Here is a 20,215-nt window from a genome sequence, read left to right as displayed (position 1 = left end):
TCTGCACTCCATATTCACATGGAGTAGCACTTATGGGAATCATCCCATTGACTTCACTGGGACGACTCATGTGAGTGAGTGCTAGTCAACACGAGTAAGAGTTGCACAGCTGGGTCCTTAATTGGTGGGACTGTCCCTTTAAAGTCACAGTGCTCTGTATAACTCCACCGTGCAAGGGAAAAGGATGTGGGACAAGGCAGCTGGCAAGAGAATGTCCGAGACGTTCATTCAAAGTGGCCAACTCTCATAATTTTTGGTGTGTTTCTTAAAGCCCCAGTTCCTGGAGGCATGCCACTGGAGAATCTCAGCTTTCATTGTGCCTTCTGATTGCAGAGAAAAGCTTGAAAACATGACCTGAGTGTAACCACTTGAGGTTGCCAATGCTGGTGACTTCTGTTACCAGTAGGGCAGGGCCCTGTTAAGATTTAGATGTAAATATCTTCTCCTGGTTCACCCTGAAATCCCTAGCATCCTTCACACCAGGGCACCAGGGAATAGGTGCCGACTTTCTAATGTGCCCGGGGGTGCTCCCCCTAGCTCCGCCCCAAGCCCTGCCCCACTCCACCCCTTTCCCTAAGTCCCTATGCACACCCTGCCTCTTCCACCCCACACACTGCCTCTTCCCACCCCGTTCCACCCCCTCCCCCAAGTGCGCTTGCCCTTGCTCCTCCTCCTCCCTCCTTCCCCCCAGTGCCTCCTGCACACTGCGGAACAGCTGTGGGAGGCGCTGGGAGGAAGTGGGAGGTGCTGATGGGAGGCTGCCGGTGGGTGCTCGGCACCCATCATTTTTTTTCTGTGGGTGCTCCAGCCCCGGAGCACCCACAGAGTCGACATCTTTGACCAGGGAACAGGAATCTGGAGCAGTGAGGAACAGAACTCCACCTCAAGGGCTGCATGCTACACTCCTGCACAGCAGTCCCAGCTTACTTTCAAGCCCTGCCTTCTGCATCCCAGCAGAGAAATGTCTCTGTGCTGCCTGGAGATCACCCTCATCATGAGTATCTAGTGCCCAGCAAACTGTGTGAACAGGGCCAGCTGTACATGAGCTTTTATTGTTGCACTCTTGAGAGGTCAAATGGAAGAAAAAGGTCTCTGCTCAGGGTGACCGAAGCATGGGCACACTAGAAAGATTGCACCCGACTGTTCCCCTCTTGTTCCCTTTTTCACCTTCACTCAGTTTTGGTTTTGAACCATCTTTCATGATAGCCCTTCTCTTTGGTACAGCCAAATACCAGAAAAAAAAGTGTGTTTGTTTTGGAAAGAAAGGGATTAGAGGGATAGAGGCAGATTCTCAGCTGGTATAAATCATCATGACTTCGTTGAAGTCAGGGAAGCTAGGCCAGTTTACACCAGTTGAAGATCTGGAGGGCGTGGATGGGTGGCTGAAAATTCTATGCCAATGGCTTGTCTCACATCATTTTCAGCACACCCACTTCTGATCCTGAATAGAACCAAGAAGTTCTAAGATGGATGGGAATGAAAAACAACATGGTGGAAGTTTCTTGGGTTTTTCTGAACCTCAGTTAAATTTGTGGACAAAAATTCGGGCTGGTTCTTGTTTTATCCCAGTTTTATCATCTTAGCTACAGATGGCTTTTTGCTCAGGAGGGTGGAAATTAGAGAAGGACACAGGCCGTAGGCAGCTGATACTGGGTGTATTGGGTGCATCGCTAGTCTGTGAAAATCTGGTTGCACTATTGTTTTCTCATTCTCACTCCTGCGCCTCCTCCAGACCCTCCCATTTATTCATTTTATTCACCTGTTGCATTATGCCATTAATCATAATTGTAAGTTCTTCCGTGCAAGGACTTTTATTACACGTTTCTGAAAATATTTTTAAAAAATGAATTTTCCTTTTGCAGGAAATGTTCACATTTCAAAATCACTTTCCGGACTGAATTGGAATGAAAAGTGGAAATATTCGAAAATTTTCACAAAATGAAAAATTCTGAAAAAGTTTGAATTGGAAACGTCAAAATGGAAAACAATTTGACATTTTGAAATATTGTTTGGTTTTAATCAACATTTTGAAGCAAAAAGTGTTATTTTAAATGGACTTGTTGAAACAAAAAATGTTGTTCTGGTTCGGAATATTGATTCAAAATGACATTTTTTTTGTTTTGACTCTCCTGATTGGCATATTGAAAAATTATGTTAAAATTGACATTTTCCCATGGAAAATAGCAATTTTGACAAAACAACTGAGAAACATTTGCCACTGAGAAACATTTTAAGGTTTAAAAAAAAATACCAAACCACACGTCTACTACATCTACATCTGCTGATCCCTGATTGGAGTCTCCGTGAGCTACCACAATATAAATAGGCCTAATGTATTTGAAAAATGACTAGTGATTGTGGGTACCTCTGTTTCTTTCCTTGAGCCTCTCCTTCCTTAAAAAGGCCTGATTTTCAATGGGCAGGGCTCAGCAGTTCCTGAAAACTAGTCCTTTTAAAATATCTAAAGTGGGTACCCAAAAATGGAGACATCCAGAATTAATAGTCACTTCTGAAAATTGAGTCCATAATAAATAATTATAAGCCAACAAACTCAGCTCTGTAAACGGAAGTTCAGTTATGGATGCGAACTAGAGCTAGATGTGATCTTTTTGCCTCAATATTTTATTTTAATTAAAAATTTCTTGTTTGGGGCAAAAAATTCCTGTTTCCCAGCGGAAAACGATAAATTAACCAATATTTGATTACTGAAACATTTTTGGATTTCGAAACACCCAAAAGAGGTTGTGGGAATTTTTTGAATATTTCTTTTCAAAATATCTCACAAAAACAATTAGCTCTAACCTGGACATCCCCAAAAACTGCAGGTGCTTGTATTAAAGGTTTTGCTTGTATGTCAGCTTTAATGGAAAATCATGATATTAAAGCCCTTTTCTGGGAAATTCACTCTCTGGAGTTAGTTCCCATGATCAAGAAACTCTTCTAATTAGAAAACAGTAATAATAATCAAGTGGAATGATCCCCCAATTTTAGTTTGGAGTGATCATTTTATTTCCAAACTTTATTTTTGCAAAAGAAAAGGACAATTTATCTTTGCAAGAACTGCAGGCCAAGCAGGGAGAGAGAGAAGCTGAGAACCTTTCAGTTCATAATAAAAGCTGGCAACAATAGTCTTAATAGAGTTCAAGTTTATTTGACTAATACTTTCACCACTTGTCAGAGAACATAGTTTTCTTTGTGGTAACAAAACAAGCCCTTTCCTCTCTCATTTCTCCAGTGAGCAGTACAGGCACTTGTGGTGAGCACACATTACTACTAACTGTTATGATGTTTTCTGTCAAATTCATTTATTTATGCAACTGCTGTGGAAAGGCCTGAGGCCCATAAGCAGCCATGAAAGATTTCAGAGTCCTGGTGTGGGGTCATGAAAGGGAAAGCAAAGGGGGGGAAGCCTCCACTCCTTGTGAGAAAGGAACTGACACAGGAAATGGTCACATATGGCACAGATTTATTGTGTCCGGGACTTCCCATTCAAATCTCATTATATCCACAGCTCAGAGCAGTGCATGGCACAACCGCATTCATTTTGAGGTCTGGCATCTGATGAAATTACCGCTCTGCTTTCCAGCAGAGGTGATGGGTTTATCATTCCTTGGCGAGAGAGCCAGAGATTGGAATTGCATTTATAAAGAATGCTGTTTGCTGCCCCTTGCCTTTAAATTAAGCCATGGGTATCCGTTTGTCTAACGCTCAGTAGACAAGGTTATTGGTGAGGAGGAGGGGAAATAATCCTTCTGTGCTTTAAATACAGCTAAAGAGAAAGAAGGAATAACTTGAGGGGAGACCAAATGGGAAAAGGTGTTCGTAGAGACAAAAGCAACGCACTGTTCTTTTCACGGTAGGGTTGTTTTTCGAAGGTAGGATAGTTGAGGCAGCAAGATGGTTCTGTTTGAATTTTTCCCTCTTTAGCATCTTTTCTTCAGGTGAAATTTCCCCCCTCCCCACAGAATGCCCAACTATTTGAAATTTATGTGGCAAAACAAGCAGGGATGGGGGAATGGAATACTTCTTATTGTTTGTATTACGGGCGCATCTAGGAAGTCCAGTCCTGGACCAGGACCCAGCTGTGCTAGGCGCGGTACACACATAGAACAAAAAAATAGTCCCTGCCCCAAAGAGCTTCCAACCTACTCTTCAAGCCCATGGGCTGGCCATGGAAGTGAAATGCAGACCCTCTGTGCTATTTCAGTCTATGGCATGAGGGAAGAGCCCTGTAGCATGAAGGAACAGCCGCAGTGTTCTCGCAATATTTCTTTGTTGTTGTTGTTGTTTTGTAAGCCCCATCTTCTGAAACGTGTGAATGTCCAGACTCGCCCTTCTCCCAGGCTTTCTGGGACAGTGTGAGTTAGGCAGGGTGTGATTAGATCAAAGTGGGGAGCAATTTATTTATCTGGATGGGTTACTGGGAACTAGGAAAGTTTATAATTTGTTGCCGGTTTATTGGTCACATTTATTGTTATCTTTAATTGTTAATCCTTAATTGTTATCCTTAATGCCCAACACAGTGGGTTCAAGGACACTAGGTGTTACTGTCAAACATAATTAATAATATAAACAATGCAAATAATAATGCAAAATATACATAATCATGTTTGTGCCTAAATCATTGCATGCACCCATTTAAAAACAAAATATATAGTATTAACAGACCAAAGCAATTATGAAATTTGTATTCATTAATTCATTAGAGAGGAAGGGTGGTCCAGTGGTAAGGGCATTAGGCTAGGTCTTGGGAAAACAAGGGTCTCTTCCCTACTCTGCCACAGACTTTCTGTATGATCTTGGGCAAGTTAATCTCTGTGAAATGGGGATAAACAGAACTTTCTGACCTCACAGGGGTTTTGTGAGGATAAATCAATTAAAGCTTGTGAGGTGATCAGATACTGTGGTGCTGGGAGTCACATAAATACCATAGATAGTATATACATACTTGTACTTATGTTAATACATAATTGTGTGTGTATGTGTGTGTGTGCAAGACTGTGTGTGTATTACATGCATTCACTCATGTTCACACACTCAATTATGCATTAATAACATACACTTGCACAATCATTTAGGCACTCTAGTATATTCAAATACAGGCACACACAAGTTCACATGAGCACACCTGCTTATGCACACACAGACTCCCATGCTCATGCGCGCACAAACACACACACACACACACACACACACACACACACACACATTGTGGTATTTTCAAAAAGGGCTCAGCATTGGCCTAACTTGTGCCTCCATGAAGCCAATGGGATTACTCACATGAGTAAAGTCACCTGCCTGCATATGGATTTGCAAGATCCGTGGCCATGAGCTTCAGTGAGACTCTGGATAGGCATCAGAGTCTGCCTGTGTGGATCAGAATGAAGGATCAGGATCTAAATTTGTAAATTGCTTATAGTGAAAATTCAGAATGAAGAAAAGGGGGCTATCAAAGATGTTTCTATGCAACAAAAAATATTAACCCCCCATTAATTTCACTTCCCTGTCCTGTTACATTTCTAAGGTCCTAACTTTGGGCCTTTTGTCTCAAAACTGGACATCAGCAGGTCAAAAGGGGGCAGCTAGTTTTGAGAAATATTTCCTCTTCAACAAAGATGCGTGCTGTGCTGCCCAAGGCTAGTGAGTCACAATGTCTAAGCAGTGTGGCATCTATCCCATCCCCCACTCCTTTTTATATTTGCATAGCCATAATTGCAGTTAAATTAGAGAATAATAAAGGGCAAATTTAGTCAGATGGAAATACATTTGCAGGAGTTTTATTTTATTTTGATTAAAAAAAAAAAATCCTGAAGCCACCTTTTTGTTTTGGTCAAAATTCTCCTCTATTTTCCTTGTACTATGAATTGTGAACTATATCACAAAATGGGTAAAACTTCTTGAAGAAAATGGTGGTGTTAACCCGAAGGGAAAAATCATTAATGTTGTTGTATTTCATTCCATTTTAAATATAGAAGTTTTTTTTCATATTTTATTTTTTTGGCACTGGGAGATGGAGGAAGGACAGGAGAGCTGCAAAGGACTCAATGTCCCTTCAAGTCAAAACATCTATTTTAAAAATACTCCTTTTTAAAAAAGAAAAAAAAAAAGCCTTCTCTCCTGAATTCATTTTTCTAAATAACAGATACGAGATGTTGGGTTTTTTTCTTTCCTCAGCAAAGAGGACCCCCGTGGCATATTTTTCTTTTCAAATGTGAAATGAGGTGGAAAATCCTCATTTCACGACAGGAAGGACAAATATTGACACAAAGTTAATATTTGTCAGTAGCCCTGGAAGCAACCTGAGTGTTTAAAAAAATAAATAAATAAAATAAGCAACGGGATTCGATGGTTTGTGAATCTGCAGAAGGGGAATCTGCTGCCTGAGTATAAAGTAAATAGATAGTCAACGCAAGCACACACCCCAATTTCTCTGCATTTCACACATGCGCACAAACACACGTGTCCACTGTCCCTCTCTCACACACAGACTTCTCTATGTATATCAGACACACACACACACACACACACACACACACTTCTCTCTCTCTCTCTCTCTCTCTCTCTCACACACACACACACACACACACACACACACACACACACTTTATCTAATATCAACCATTTAAAAGGAGGGGCTTCTGGAATTTATTACTGTTATTGTTCATCTCCAATGTAAATAGCACGTCAGTTCAATATTCAGTGGTCACTCAGTATTTATTAAGTCCTGTCCACTCTGGCCTTTTTTAGAGGAAAGCCCCAGGGTGGATTAGCTGCTGCCCTTGATACGCTGTGTCACTTATCTATTCGCATTGATTATGAGAGTCAGCTGTGACCAGGCCTCACTTTTCCCTTCTCCTTTCAGCCCCCTTTTACAAGCACCCCTGCTTGGATTTTCATGAGGAAATAATCAGATTAGGCCCTCAGCAGCGAGTTCATATGGAGTTCTCTTTCTCCAATGTGCTACTAACTGAATAAACGTGTTTTGTGGTAAATTGTAAATGACATTATGATTACCAAGGCCAGCATGGGTTTCATTTAAAAGTGATCGAAATTGCAGGCCACAGCAATTGTGACTGGCAGATAAGGCCATTTGGAAGAAAGGGAGGGAGGGTGTTTGGGGGGAGCCAACTGAGACGCCATAGAGCAGCTCGCAAAGGAAAGGAGCAGAGCAAAGGGAAAGTCCTGGGGATGACAAAATACAAGCAAGGCCTATTTGCAGACAAGTGAAATGTCACCAGGGAGGAGGGGGATGACTCGGCTGTTTCCAGGAGAGCGAATGATGAGATCTGTCAGGATTTATGGGTTGCCCGCCGTACAGTGCATGTTCCTTGTTCTCTGGGATAAAAAAAAAAAACATATTTTTTGTGCAGCTCTTCTATTTCTGCTGTCTACATGAAGCTGCTGTTTGTTCTCCCCCTCTCCCCACATATTATTGGTAAAGTGCCTGTGCTGGTGAACCTGGAAAAGAAGATGGTAGATGGATATCTAAAAATAGCTGCTCCCATGCAGAGGGCCTGGTTCTACTCTCACTTGCACCTTGTCTCCCGACCACATTCAATCAAGGCTGATGTCTGTGTAATTTCATCATTTTCCTCTATGGCGTGCACCGCAAGGGCCCAGTCCGGAAAACACTCCTGCATCTGAATAACTGTACCTGAGTCATGTCCCGTTGACTTATGTAAGGGTTTGCAGCATCAGGGCCTAAAGCAGCCCACTAAACGAATCAAGGGTGGCTTCTACATGAAGATATATGGTAATCCCACTTCATGATATCCTGGGGCTGGGAGTTCTGGAGTGCTACTGTTCGCACCCCAAAGTGCCATTTCCTTTTCTTGATTTGACTGTGTGGCCTGGCGGCAGGTGTCGCCTATTCTCAGACCATGGTGGAAGGCGAAGAGGACCACTCTATTGGTTTCATTGTCCCATTCTTTGTATACTTTAATGAAGATCTTATTTAAGGCTAAATTGCCCCAGTCTTTTCAGCCTCTTCTTTTATGCCTCTAACAATCTTTTTTTCTTAATAGTATCTTATTTCCCCCCAACTTTGTACTGTTGCTAAGAAGCCAGGAAGCTGAACACAGTGGGCTTAGATTGTAGCTCAGACTGCACATTCACACAGGGGCATCCAGGGGAAGAAGACTCCCACCTTTATGCCCAGTACAGGGTTACAGGGTTGGATCCAGGTGTACTTCAGTAAGGGTCACTGCATCCCCCATCTCCAGAGCACGTGGCAACATGCACAGCTACCTCCTGCAAGAGCAGGGAGGAAGAGAGTAATAATTTACAGCAGTACCAAATTACTACCTCCCTGTAGCAAAGGGGGAACAGGAACCACAGTTCCTTCCCTCGGACACTCCATAGCCCCTTACTATGGACTATGTTTGTGACACAACCCATCTCAGTTGAAAGGATTGCTGGGAAGGGGAAAGCAAGGGGGTAATTCATGTCAAATATTTTTTATTATTATATGGATATACTTATCTCATAGAGCTGGAAGGGACCTTGAAAGGTCATCAAGTCCAGTCCCCTGCCTTCACAGCAGGACCAAGTACCATCACTGACAGGTTTTTGCCCCAGATCCCTAAATGCCCCCCTCAAGGATTGAACTCACAACCCTCGGTTTAGCAGGCCAATGCTCAAACCACTGAGCTATCCCTCCCCCATGAAGAAGCTTCACAAAGAATACCAAATTCATGGCAAGGTTTGCTGCCCTGCTATACATTTAGAACCAGGACACCTGAGAGAAATAGCTCCTTGCATCATCACACATACCAGCATCACACAGAAAGCTGTACCATGCAAATAAGCAGGTACAGCACGATGTGTAGAAATGGCAGATCAGCCCATCCCTTTGTTTATTTGTTGTTAAACAGGCATTTACAGAGAAGACACAAAGTGCATCTACAAGCCCTCTACGCAAGGCTATTTCTGCAAAGACACAGACCATGCACTTGTGATCCTAGAAAGCTTGGACACTGAAGCAGACGGAAGGAGATCATCTCCAGTGGTATCGGTGACTGGCAGTTTTGTGGAGGCTTTCAGTAGAGGAGTTTCACGTGTATCTTGCTGTCCTTCAGAACATCCACCAGCTTTCTATTCGGTCTTGCCATCCAACAAGCTGACTAAGGTTTGCTTCACTAGTCTAACGCCTCCGAGCTTAAGACTCCGCCTCATCAGTGGTCAAAATTCTACCAGACTTCTCATTGCCATCTTCTACGATGAACTCCGTAGCCTTCACGTTTTCATGAACGGGAATTACATTCCACTAGCCTCATCTTCTTCCAGCACTTTCTTAACTAAGGCTATGGCAGGCGCCCACTCCTTCAGCTTTGAGAACAACCTTCTCTACATCCTCCTTCATGGAGATGACCCCATAGAAATATACACCAGCTTTTCCCTTCACGCTGCTTTTACCATTGCTGAGACCATTGGAGAGGAGGGTCAGAGAAGGGTGGTCCATCGCCTGGCTGATTTCTTGCAGATTGGACGGGACTATGTCAGAATAGTTCAGAGTGCGCCAGGGAGCGAGAGCACGTTAAAGGTTATCTCAGACAATGTTGGCAAGAAGATGCGTGAGTGCCCTCCCATGACACCTTGTACAGCCTTTTCTAGCAGGGCTGGCTGGGAGAAAACCCAGACAGGAGCAGCAAGCGTTTGGGTTCTGCAGTCATCTCATGCGGCTACCCCATTGAGAGTGCTGATCATTGAAATTGGAGAGCCACCAGGCCTTTTCAGAAATAAGCTTGTTCCCTCCTTGTCGAGAGACAGGTTGAAGAGCTTGGCCAGCACTGTTATCAACGCTCAGCAGACTGGGGATCTTCAGCGAGCCCTGGAGTTACCAATTGATACTTTAATGGTGACACAGTCTGCTTTGTCATCGCCACTAGGGGGCAGTGCCGGGTAAGCGAGTGACTTGTATGTATTCTTCAAAGCTCATTTATTATTATTTATTATTGTAAGATGTTGATAGTTTAAATGAGGGTATTTAACCACTGGAACAGCTTACCATGAGAGGTATTAAATTTTCCATCACTCAGAGGTCTTAAACCGAGACTTGATGTCTTTCTTAAAAAATATGCCCTAGTCCAACCAGAAGCAGTTGGGCTGGATGCAGGAGCTGCCAGGTGAAATGTTCTGGCCTGCGTTCTGCAGGAGGTCAAACTAGATGATCATAATGATCCCTTCTGGCCTTAAAATCTATTAAACCTATGCATGGTATTCATGTATTCACACAGTCAGGGGCGGCTCTATGCTTTTTGCCGCCCCAAGCACGGATTCAGCGGCGTTTCTGTGGGTGATCTGCTGGTGCCGCGGCTTCGGCGTACCCACCGCCCGAATTGCTGCCGAAACCGCGGGACCGGCGGACCTCCCGCAGGCATGCCGCCGAAGGCCGCCTGACTGCCTCCCTACAGTGACTGGCAGGCCGCCCCCCGCAGTTTGCCACTCCAGGCACGCGCTTGCTGCGCTGGTGCCTGGAGCCGCCCTGCACACAGTGCCGGAGATGGGTATGGTGTGTTATAGATGAAAAAATGACAGGTTCCTGTCCTGAAAAACTTAGAAATTTAGACTCCAATGATGCAAACACAAACACATGCTTATCTTGACTGCTATGAGTAGAATATAACCTTGGGAGGAGACCGGTTAGCTGTGTTTGCTCAGCATGGAAAGAACAGAGCCAACATAAGGCAAGTCTGAAGGATACCCACTCATAAACGTGATGGCTGCCATCTTGGGCAACATACTGAGGACTGAACCAGGGGTCTCCAGAGTTAAATGAGTGAGCTACTATAGCTTGAGAGGTCTTTAGCTGGGGCTGCAATAGACAGAGCCCATCCGTTACTGCCATGTGCATGCCACCCACACAACCTGTCTGCCTGTGAAGGGAGGGCAGGCCCTGCATGGCTACTAGTCCCATCCTGCCCCGCCACACACACACACACACACACACACACACACACGCAGGCAGAGGGGAACAGAACCTTGGATGTTCTTCTGTCCAAACACTAGCCCGTGGAGCTGAGCCGGGGCGGGAAAGGTGTAATCTGTGCCTTGTAAAGGTCTGACACAGATTATTCCCCCTGTAGAGCAGAGAAGAAATAATAACTGCATCACAGTTCCTTTGGCTGGGTGCTCCTGGGGCAGCACAGGTTGCCCATTATAATATTTCATTGAAATAACCCACCAGCAACGAAAACAAAGAGGATCTCTGAGGATGTGTATTTAAGTGTAAAACATATTCGATGATGTTACATTTCTGTATCACCCATATTCTCTCCCCATTGTGTTTCTGTATTGTCATCCCTCACTGTGTAAGCCCTGTGGAACCTGTAGAAAGCAAGAGGGCTTTAACTAGTAAGAATCTATAAAAATGCAATAGGATTATATAGAAATTACTCTAAAAACCCATACAATTTTATACAAAATGAGATCCTTTCTATAGGTGTTTGTTTGTTACTGTTTTTTTTTGTTAAACCAGCCTATAGATCAAGGATTTAATTCACTATTACATTCTATAGGATAGGAGTACTTGTGGCACCTTAGAGACTAACAAATTTATTAGAGCATAAGCTTTCGTGGACTACAGCCCACTTCTTCGGATGCATATGCATCCACGTAGTCCACGAAAGCTTATGCTCTAATAAATTTGTTAGTCTCTAAGGTGCCACAAGTACTCCTGTTCTTCTTTTTGCGGATACAGACTAACACGGCTGCTACTCTGAATTCTATAGGATGATTCACTAAATTCTACAGGGTGACTCAGAACACATATAGAAAGTATTTTCTTTTCTTTTAAAGTCTGTAAGATTTTCCTCTCAGGGTTATGTCTAAAAGCTCATTCCTGCAAACACTTACTACTGGGAGCAGTATTAACCCCCATAAGCAATCTCATTGACACCAGTGGAACTCAATAGTAAGACCCAATAACAAGGGTCTTCAGGGACAGGCCCTAATTTAGGGCCTGATCCTACAGAGGGGGACCTGGGACACACATTCACCAGTGGGATAAACTAACACCACCAACCTTGAGGAAAGTATTTGTCCTTCACTACTTGGGTTCCTCTGTAGTGTTATTTATTACTCCCCATCAGTCTTGGGCTTTATGGCATCACTTGTGGCTTTGACACTTGTGATATAATAAGGCCCTGGCTAACCTGTAAAATTAAATCAGATATTTCCTGTTGGGACATGTAATATCCCCTCTGTCTGTCCCTCATTAGAGTCTAGACAGTACACACCAGCACAGACAGGGATAATGGGGTTGGGATAATGAGAGATTGTGTATTTTTCCACACAAGGGGAGAAATTTTCTTCCACACCTGTGTCCTGCAGAAACAAATGAGATTCAGAAATCTCTAGGGCAGACTTGACAGCCTACACCAACACATGGCCAACTGCACTGGAATGCCAGACCCACAGTTCTCCCTGCTTCGCAAAGCTTTGGGCAACAGAGATTGGGACTCCCTGTTCACAACCCACAAGGAAATGGCTAAAGATAGCCTTGGGGACCCTAGCAGCAACAGCTCTGCATAACAGTGTAATGCTGGCAGACCCCGGTCATTGGCATCGAAACCAGGGATCTTTGGAGCTTTGTGCATGAGCCTCTACCGCATGAACTAAAAGCCAACTGGCTCTTAGCAAAGGCTGTAGCAAACTCAGTGGTCTCAGTGCCACTAGATGGGACAGAACCCCACACCCAGAAGGTGTGTGGGTTACAACAGCAGAACTGTTTATCATACTGCCAAGTCTTTTTAAAAATAATTTCTCTCATTTCTTTATGTGGTTTCAATTTGACTACTTTTTTAGGGTCAATTCATTCTGCTGCTTCCTGATTCACCAAGGAGAGTGGGAGATGATAGCTAATAGATACATGGAAGACAGAGAAAGCACAATAGTAATATACCTTATATACCAAGAGTGTGTGTATGTGTGTATGTGTGCGTACAGGGCACACACACACACACACACACACACACACACATATATACATTATTCTGTGTTCAGAGCAGGGTTTGCATAGTGCACAATAAATAAGGCCTGGGGCCACACATTGAACAAAGTGGATAAAGCAAAATATTGCATAGCCGCTCATTCAGTGAGCAGCAACCATCCTTGGCACTGAATGAGGCAGGGGTCCTGTGGAAATAATAGTATGTCATCATGTAGTTAAAGACTGTGTCATAATGCATCTGCACAGTGTGAATTAATGGCTGGATTAAGGTTGCACAGGCAAGTTTAATTCTAGTATGTCTTAGCTTTGGAGTGCTTGTGTGTGTAACCGTAACATTCTTTTACTGAAATTTACTGAAATTACTATACGTTAGGGATGTAAATATTGTTTAAAAAAACAGCCGTTTAAACTATTACAATTATATCGGTTAACCATTTAATCATTAACATGACAGGGGTCAGGGTCTGGGGTCAGGGCTGCTGCCCATCCCTTGTGTGGGGTCGGGGTCTGCTGCCAGCACTGCGCGGCTGGGGTCAGGGTCTGCCCAGGGCCGGCTCCAGGCACCAGACAAGCAAGCTGGTGCTTGGGGCGGCAGCTTGTAGGAGGCGGCCGTTTTTTGGGTTTTTTTTATGGTGGTGTTCCGCTCTGGCCGCCCTGTAGGCGGCGGCGGCACAGAGGACGGGAGCGCCCTGCAGCAAGCCCGGCAGGGCAGTCCTCGTTCTTCCCTCCCTGCCGACCGGAGCAGCGCAGAGCCCTCCCGGCAGGCGGCGGGACCACGTGGCAACGCCCCGCTGAAGCCCTGGCTGCCCCCCTTCTCTCTCTCTCCCTCCTGCCCCCTCCCCCCGCTATCCGGGGCACATCTGCAGCGCTGGGAGTCCCCCTGCACCCTGGCTCCGGACGTGCCGCAGGTTTTTTTTTTTTTTTTTTGCTTTGCCATTCCGACTGCCCCGTTTTTTGTTTTGTTTTTTGTTTTGCTTGGGGCGGCCAAAAAGCCAGAGCCGGCCCTGGGTCTGCCACTCGGCCCCGCATGGTGGGGATCCAGGCCAGGGGCTGCCACTCAGCCCTGCCCACCAGGGGTCCAGGGACTGCCGCCTGGACCCACACAAAGTGCTTGCAACCCCTCCCAGCTTGGTATCTTCCACAAACTTTGTAAGTGTACTCTTTATGCCACTACCCAGATCATATCTGAAGATATTGGAAAGAACCAGACCATGACAATCCCCTGTGGGCCCCCGCTCAATATGCATGGGGTTGGCAACCTTCGGCACGCAGCCCATCTAGGAACAGGAGTACTTGTGGCACCTTAGAGACTAACAAATTTATTTGAGCATAAGCTTTCGTGGGCTACAGCCTACTTCTTCGGATGCATAGAATGGAACATATATTGAGGAGATATATATACACATACAGAGAGCATGAAAAGGTGGGAGTTGTCTTACCAACTCTGAGAGGCCAATTAAGTAAGAGAAAAAAACTTTTGAAGTGATAATCAAGATAGCCCAGTACAGACAGTTTGATAAGAAGTGTGAGAATACTTACAAGGGGAGATAGATTCAATGTTTGTAATGGCTCAGCCATTCCCAGTCCCTATTCAAGCCTAAGTTGATTGTATCTAGTTTGCATATCAATTCCAGCTCAGCAGTTTCTCGTTGGAGTCTGTTTTTGAAGCTTTTCTGTTGCAAAATAGCCATCCGCAGGTTAGTGTTCTCCTACTGGTTTTTGAGTGTTATGATTCCTGATGTCAGATTTGTGTCCATCAAGGTAATGCGCTGGTGGACCGTGAGACATTTTGTTTACGTTGACTTTCCACAGGCATGGCCCCCAGTGGCCCTGGTTCGCTGTTCCCAGCAATGGGACCTGCGGGAATCCAATGGGAGCTGCAGGAATGGTGAACCGTGGCCACTGAGAGCTGCGGGGGCCCGTGCCTGCAAACAGTCAACGTAAACAAAATATCTTGCGGCCCGCCAGCAGATTACCCTGACTGGCTCCGTGCTGAAGGTTGCCGACCCCTGCGATATGCCCTTCCAGCTTGACTGTGAACCATTGATAACTAGCCTCTGGGTATGGTTTTCCAACCCCTTTTTCACCCACCTTCTGGTAGGTTCATCTAGGCTATATTTCCCTAGTTTGCTTACGAGGAGGTCATGTGACATAGCATCTTACTAAAGTCGAGATATATCATGGCTATTGCTTCTCCCCTATCCACAAAGCTTGTTACGCTGTCAAAGAAAGCTCTTAGGTTGGTTTGACAAGATTTGTTCTTGACAAATCCATGTTGATGGTTCCTTATTATCTTCTAGGTGCTTACAAATTGATTGTTTGATTATTTGCTCTATTATCTTTCCGGATACCAACGTTAATTTGACTGGTCTGTAATTCCAAGGGTTGTCCTTATTCTCCTTTGTATAGATCGGTGCTATGCTTGCCCTTGTCCAGTCCTCTGGGATCTCTTCTGCTCTCCATGAGTTCACTAAGTGTATGTCTACACAGCACAGAAAAACCCATGGCTGGACTGTGCCAGCCAACTCGTGCTCAAGAGGCTTAGACAACAGAGCTGTTTCATTGCTGTTTTCTTGGTACCCTTTAGGTCCCTTGCTGGTTTAATCTCATTGTGTGCCTAGGGCTTTCTAAGTATGTCTCTACATGCTTGTGGGGTTTATTTTTTGTTTTTTATTTTTCATTCATCCTTCATAATGCGACCTTGTTCCCACTCTCTGTATGACTTGTTTTTGAGTTTCAGGTTGTTGAAGTTCTCCTGGTTAATCCATGGTCTCTTACCATACTTCTTATCTTTCTAGGCATTGGGATAGGTTGCTTTTGTGCCCTTAATAATGTCTCTTTAAAACACTATGAACTCTCCTGAACTCCTGACTTGCATCTGAAGAAGTGAGGTTCTTACCCACGAAAGCTTATGCTCCCAATACTTCTGTTAGTCTCAAAGGTGCCACAGGACCCTCTGTTGCTTTCTCCTGAACTCGTTTTTTCCCCCTAGACTTGCTTCCCGTGGGATCTTGCCTACGAATGCGCTGAGTTTGCTTAAGTCTGCCTTCTTAAAGTCCCATTATCTCTATTCTGTAGTTTTCTCTCCCACCATTCCTGGATTCATTCCAGTGACTTAGGAGTTAAAGGTTCTTTTGCCCATTACCAATCTCCTGAGCCATCCTCAAACTGAGCCTTATTTGAAGCTACCCTCTGTTTAATATCTACTGTACATAGTAAACCTATCTAAAAAGCCCTCCTTACTCAGAGTGTCATACCATGCCTGGAAGCTATGGAAATGCACTGATCACACTCCAGGGTGACACCTGTGAATTACAAGAGTCAGGTGATGAGAATTAAAGTCATACCCCTGCTGCAACTGCTGCTGAAACAGCCGCTGCTAAGGCAATAGCTCTCCGAGAGCCAGCTGATTCCAGTTCAGCTGCTGGGGTGAGGGTGGGAAGGGGAAAGCAAGGGAGAGAAGGGAATAAGAGAGATGGAACAGAAGGGGTAGCAGCAGAGCAAACGGAGGAGGAGAAGGTAAGGGGGAGAGGTGGAGTGGATGGGAAGGAGCTAGGAGAGGGAGGGTCAATTCCATCTCACATATAACACCAGGCCGATCTGTATGGGAAAAAAACGGGGTTATAGCTTCATTGGGGGGATATGGGGTAAATCAAGCTGCACTCTGATAGTTGATGACACCAGTACAGTTCCTCAAACAGGGAGGTGGGGGGTGGGGGTTGTCTGTTACTAACTCTCATTTTAAAGTGAATGGGCCTGATCCTGAGAAGCAGGAAGCAACTCCTTTAGGTGTTATGAATGCCACTCATGCTCAGGGATTAAACCACAGGTGATTAAAACCGTGTCACTTCTCTAATATATTTGAAAGGAGATCTGTCTCCTGCTATCACCTCTTTTACATAAGCTGCACACCAGCCAGGTTTCCCCTTTAACAATGAATGGGAGATGTTGTAGCTTTTGGAAATGAAGGGAGTGTCATTGCTGATTCTCATGGCAACTTGTACAATGATTTCCATGTGCTGCAGTCCCCACGTGCATACAACCGAGCTAAGTGGGGACATCATGACAGCCTCAGCTCGGAGGGGCTGATTTTCTCCTCCTTTACAATGGAGTGGCTCCCATTTTGAACCATTCATTTCCATGGAGTGAGACTAGTCAAATCGGTGTGAGTGAGGGAAGAATCAGGCCCTAAATATTGTAGCTTCCCCATTTCAGTTTGTTTTGAGCATTGCTTAATGTATCATTAAATTTTTTCCCCCACATGCCTTCTTTGTAGAAAGCTGGCGAGTCAGGGGTTAAATGTTTTTGGGTGCTGGGCACTTGGGTTCCTTTTCTGTATACCCTACTTTGGCTGTAGGACTTCATGCCCGCAGGCCACAGTCACATTATCAGCTGGAAATTGGATAACGACAGCACAATGACAAATCCAGGTTGCTTGCAATAAGGTGCTAATCCCTTTGCTTTAATATCGGAGCAGCGTGTAATGATGTTTGGACATCACTCCAGTTTACTGACGACCCCACTGGGGCCTGCAATAGAACCTTACAACTGTCTAACAAGACGTCAGGTGACTGCCGTCGTCAAAGCAACGGACGGTGCAATCTAATCTTCCCTCCATCCCTTCCAGCTCCCAATAAGGCCCAGGTTATAGAAGTGGCCCATCAATGCTTGGTAACTCGAATCAATTAACGTTAATTCGCACAATGCTATGATGTATTGTGATCACTTTCATTTCGGAGAAGGGGGAAGAAATTGCTATAATTCACCTAAAATGAGGTTGTCTATGGTGCTGAGGTATTAATTGGGTGTCCATATTAAATGGAAAAGGCGCACAGTAGTGAAGGAAAAGTGGATGAGTGACTCTCTTGGCTGCTATTGACCTATCAGAAGAAGACAGTGCCCTTTTCCTTTGCTTTTATCTATTACAGTTTTCCCTATTGCGTGTCAAGTTGATGTATTATAAAAAATTCATTTGGTGACCTTTCACCCCCCTAGCAGATTAAACAATTTAACTGGGATGGCATCATTAACAGGGCCTTGCATTTAATGATGATTTCTCTAAAAGGCCACGGAGATTCGATTTTAAGCTAACAGATTTATTGCACTATTATAACATATCGTAAAAAACGGCACCACCTACGGTCTGGTTTTAGGATAGAAACTGTTTAAGAGTTTATATGGAGCTTAAAGTGGTATTACCTTGGGTTATGCTGCAGCAGCAAGACTCTGACCTTCGGCGCGAGACTGTTTACATGTAATAAAAGATGTTCCTCCAACAGTAAACTTAAGGAGTGCGTTAGGGAAGAAGCTTGGCTTAGTTCCTAGCCACTAGTAGGCAGCATGATGAGTACAGGTACTTCTGCTGGTTCCCAGTTAATAATGAATGGGACCAGGGAGCTTTCAGGATGTTTGTTACTGGTACTCTATACTCCCCTCCCTACAGTTTTGGAACTTTCAGCTCCTACCTGCTCTGCAGGGTGCATGCCACTGAATAACACTGGGTGCCTGTTTTAAAAAAAAAAAGCAGTGCTCTTTTTGCTACAGAACATATGGCACTGAAAAACGGCTAACTCCACCATAATGGGCCACTCTGCTGAGTCCTGCTGCTGTCTGCTTACCACTCGGGTTTGCATATGTTCAGCTGCGATGGGGAGCTGCTCTCCTCCAGTCCTCGGTACAGCCAGGGCCTCATGATGGTCAACTGGGAACACTTGGACAAAAGGGGAAGGCTGGCCTTATGGTCTGGGGTTTAGGAGATCTGGGTTCAACCACTGGCTCTGAAACAGGCTTCTTATGTATGCGACCTCGCTCTAGTTGTAAAACAGGGGTAATATACTTCCTTCATCTGTTTCCATCCTAGGCTTGGATTGTCTCTGACAATGTGTATGTACAACAGCCAGCACGATAGGGCAGAGATGTTAATTGGGGTCTTTAGGTGATATTTTTGATTTATTTGTAGAACAATTAATTGCCTGGAAAGGCTGGGAACCACAAGTTAATCCATGTTCTTGAATCTGTCTCCCTTATCCAATCCTTTCTAATACACTAGATTGCCCAAAATGCCCAGTTTTTAACAGAAGGTTTCTATTGCTTTTGAAGAAGAGAAACCCAAAACAATCAGTCATTGGAGTTGCCTTTTCTAGTCCAGTTTGGTTCAGAAAGGATAATGGAGTCACTTGTTTATTTATTCCAATTCACACTGTCATCCTGCCCCTCCTCTTTAGCCTCCTGAACTATTATATCTCCTCTGCTTAGCTCCCTGCCCTGAGAGACTCTCACCTCCAGGGCATGGGACACATGGCTTCTTTCAAAGCTTACTGTCAGCATGTGCTCCCTGCAGAATTAGCGTATGGATTGAAGGGCCCAAGTTTTAGAAGTCTGGCCTAAGTGACTTGCTCTAAGTCAAAGAGGAGGCAAATCGGAATACCTGGCTCCCAGGGTCATGTTCAGACCACTACACCACACTTCAATCAACTGCCCAGCCTTTGTAAAGGGACATTATTGATGTTATTTTTAAAGACCTCTTGCTTTGTTGCCAACAAAACCAAAGAAACCTAAAGCTGAAGCCTGCTTCCAAGCTGAATTTCTTTCTTCAGCTTTGTGCTGTGTGTGTGTAGGTCTAGGAAGGTTGTTTTTATATTGTTTTGATGGGCTAGGGAGGGGTCCTATCCTGCTCCCACGCTGCTCTGAGAGCCCACAAGACCACTGTCCCGTCATTGTTGCTGAATGATATGAGCCATATTATGTGACTCTGAATCAGGAGTAATCAGTAGTCTGCATGTCTCCTCCTGCCTTTGTTATGCATAGGGTTGCCAACGCTCCAAGATTGTCCTGCAGCTTCCAAGAATTAAAGATTAATCATATGTCATATGATGAGACCTCCAGGAATACATCCAACCAAAATTGGCAACACTAATTATGCACCTCCTTCCCCATCCATGTCCTTTCCCCACACCAGTAGTTGTTTCACTCCCAATAGAAAACACTAGGGTTCTACATGTACTGTACCCCACAAATCACTGATCTCTCAAATGCTTCCCCATCTCCTCTGTTACTTCTGAATGCTTCTTAATTTCCTCTCCTGTCTTCCCTGCCCCTGGGCCTGATGCAAAGCCCATTGTAGTCAATTGAAAAATGCCCATTGATTTCAGTAAGCTTTGGATCAGGCCTTTTTCCCCCTTGAAGTCCATTGCAAACTCATTAACTTCAGTGGTGCAGGATCAGTGACTACGAGAATATCTTAATTTCCTTCTGTCAGTGCAGCCC

At 44.6% G+C, this 20,215-nt stretch overlaps 1 protein-coding gene across 6 annotated transcripts in view; it reads left to right on the top strand.

Moving 5' to 3' along the window:
* PKHD1 (PKHD1 ciliary IPT domain containing fibrocystin/polyductin) overlaps positions 1-20,215 on the top strand; it is a 390,722-nt gene that overhangs the window by 339,551 nt on the left and 30,956 nt on the right. For 5 of the 6 annotated variants that reach the window (XM_054023612.1, XM_054023614.1, XM_054023615.1 and 2 more), the window contains one exon: positions 8,874-9,900. The exons of the other annotated variant lie outside the window; for it this stretch is intronic. In XM_054023612.1, coding sequence (XP_053879587.1) covers positions 8,874-9,900 — 1,027 coding nt within the window. The remainder of the gene's footprint in view (positions 1-8,873; positions 9,901-20,215) is intronic. 6 annotated transcript variants of the gene reach the window in all.

Source organism: Malaclemys terrapin, chromosome 3, assembly GCF_027887155.1.
Source record: "Malaclemys terrapin pileata isolate rMalTer1 chromosome 3, rMalTer1.hap1, whole genome shotgun sequence".
NCBI classification, from domain to species: Eukaryota; Metazoa; Chordata; order Testudines; family Emydidae; genus Malaclemys; species Malaclemys terrapin.
Note: the sequence above shows the minus strand (reverse complement) of the source record. Positions and strands in the feature narration are given on the sequence as shown.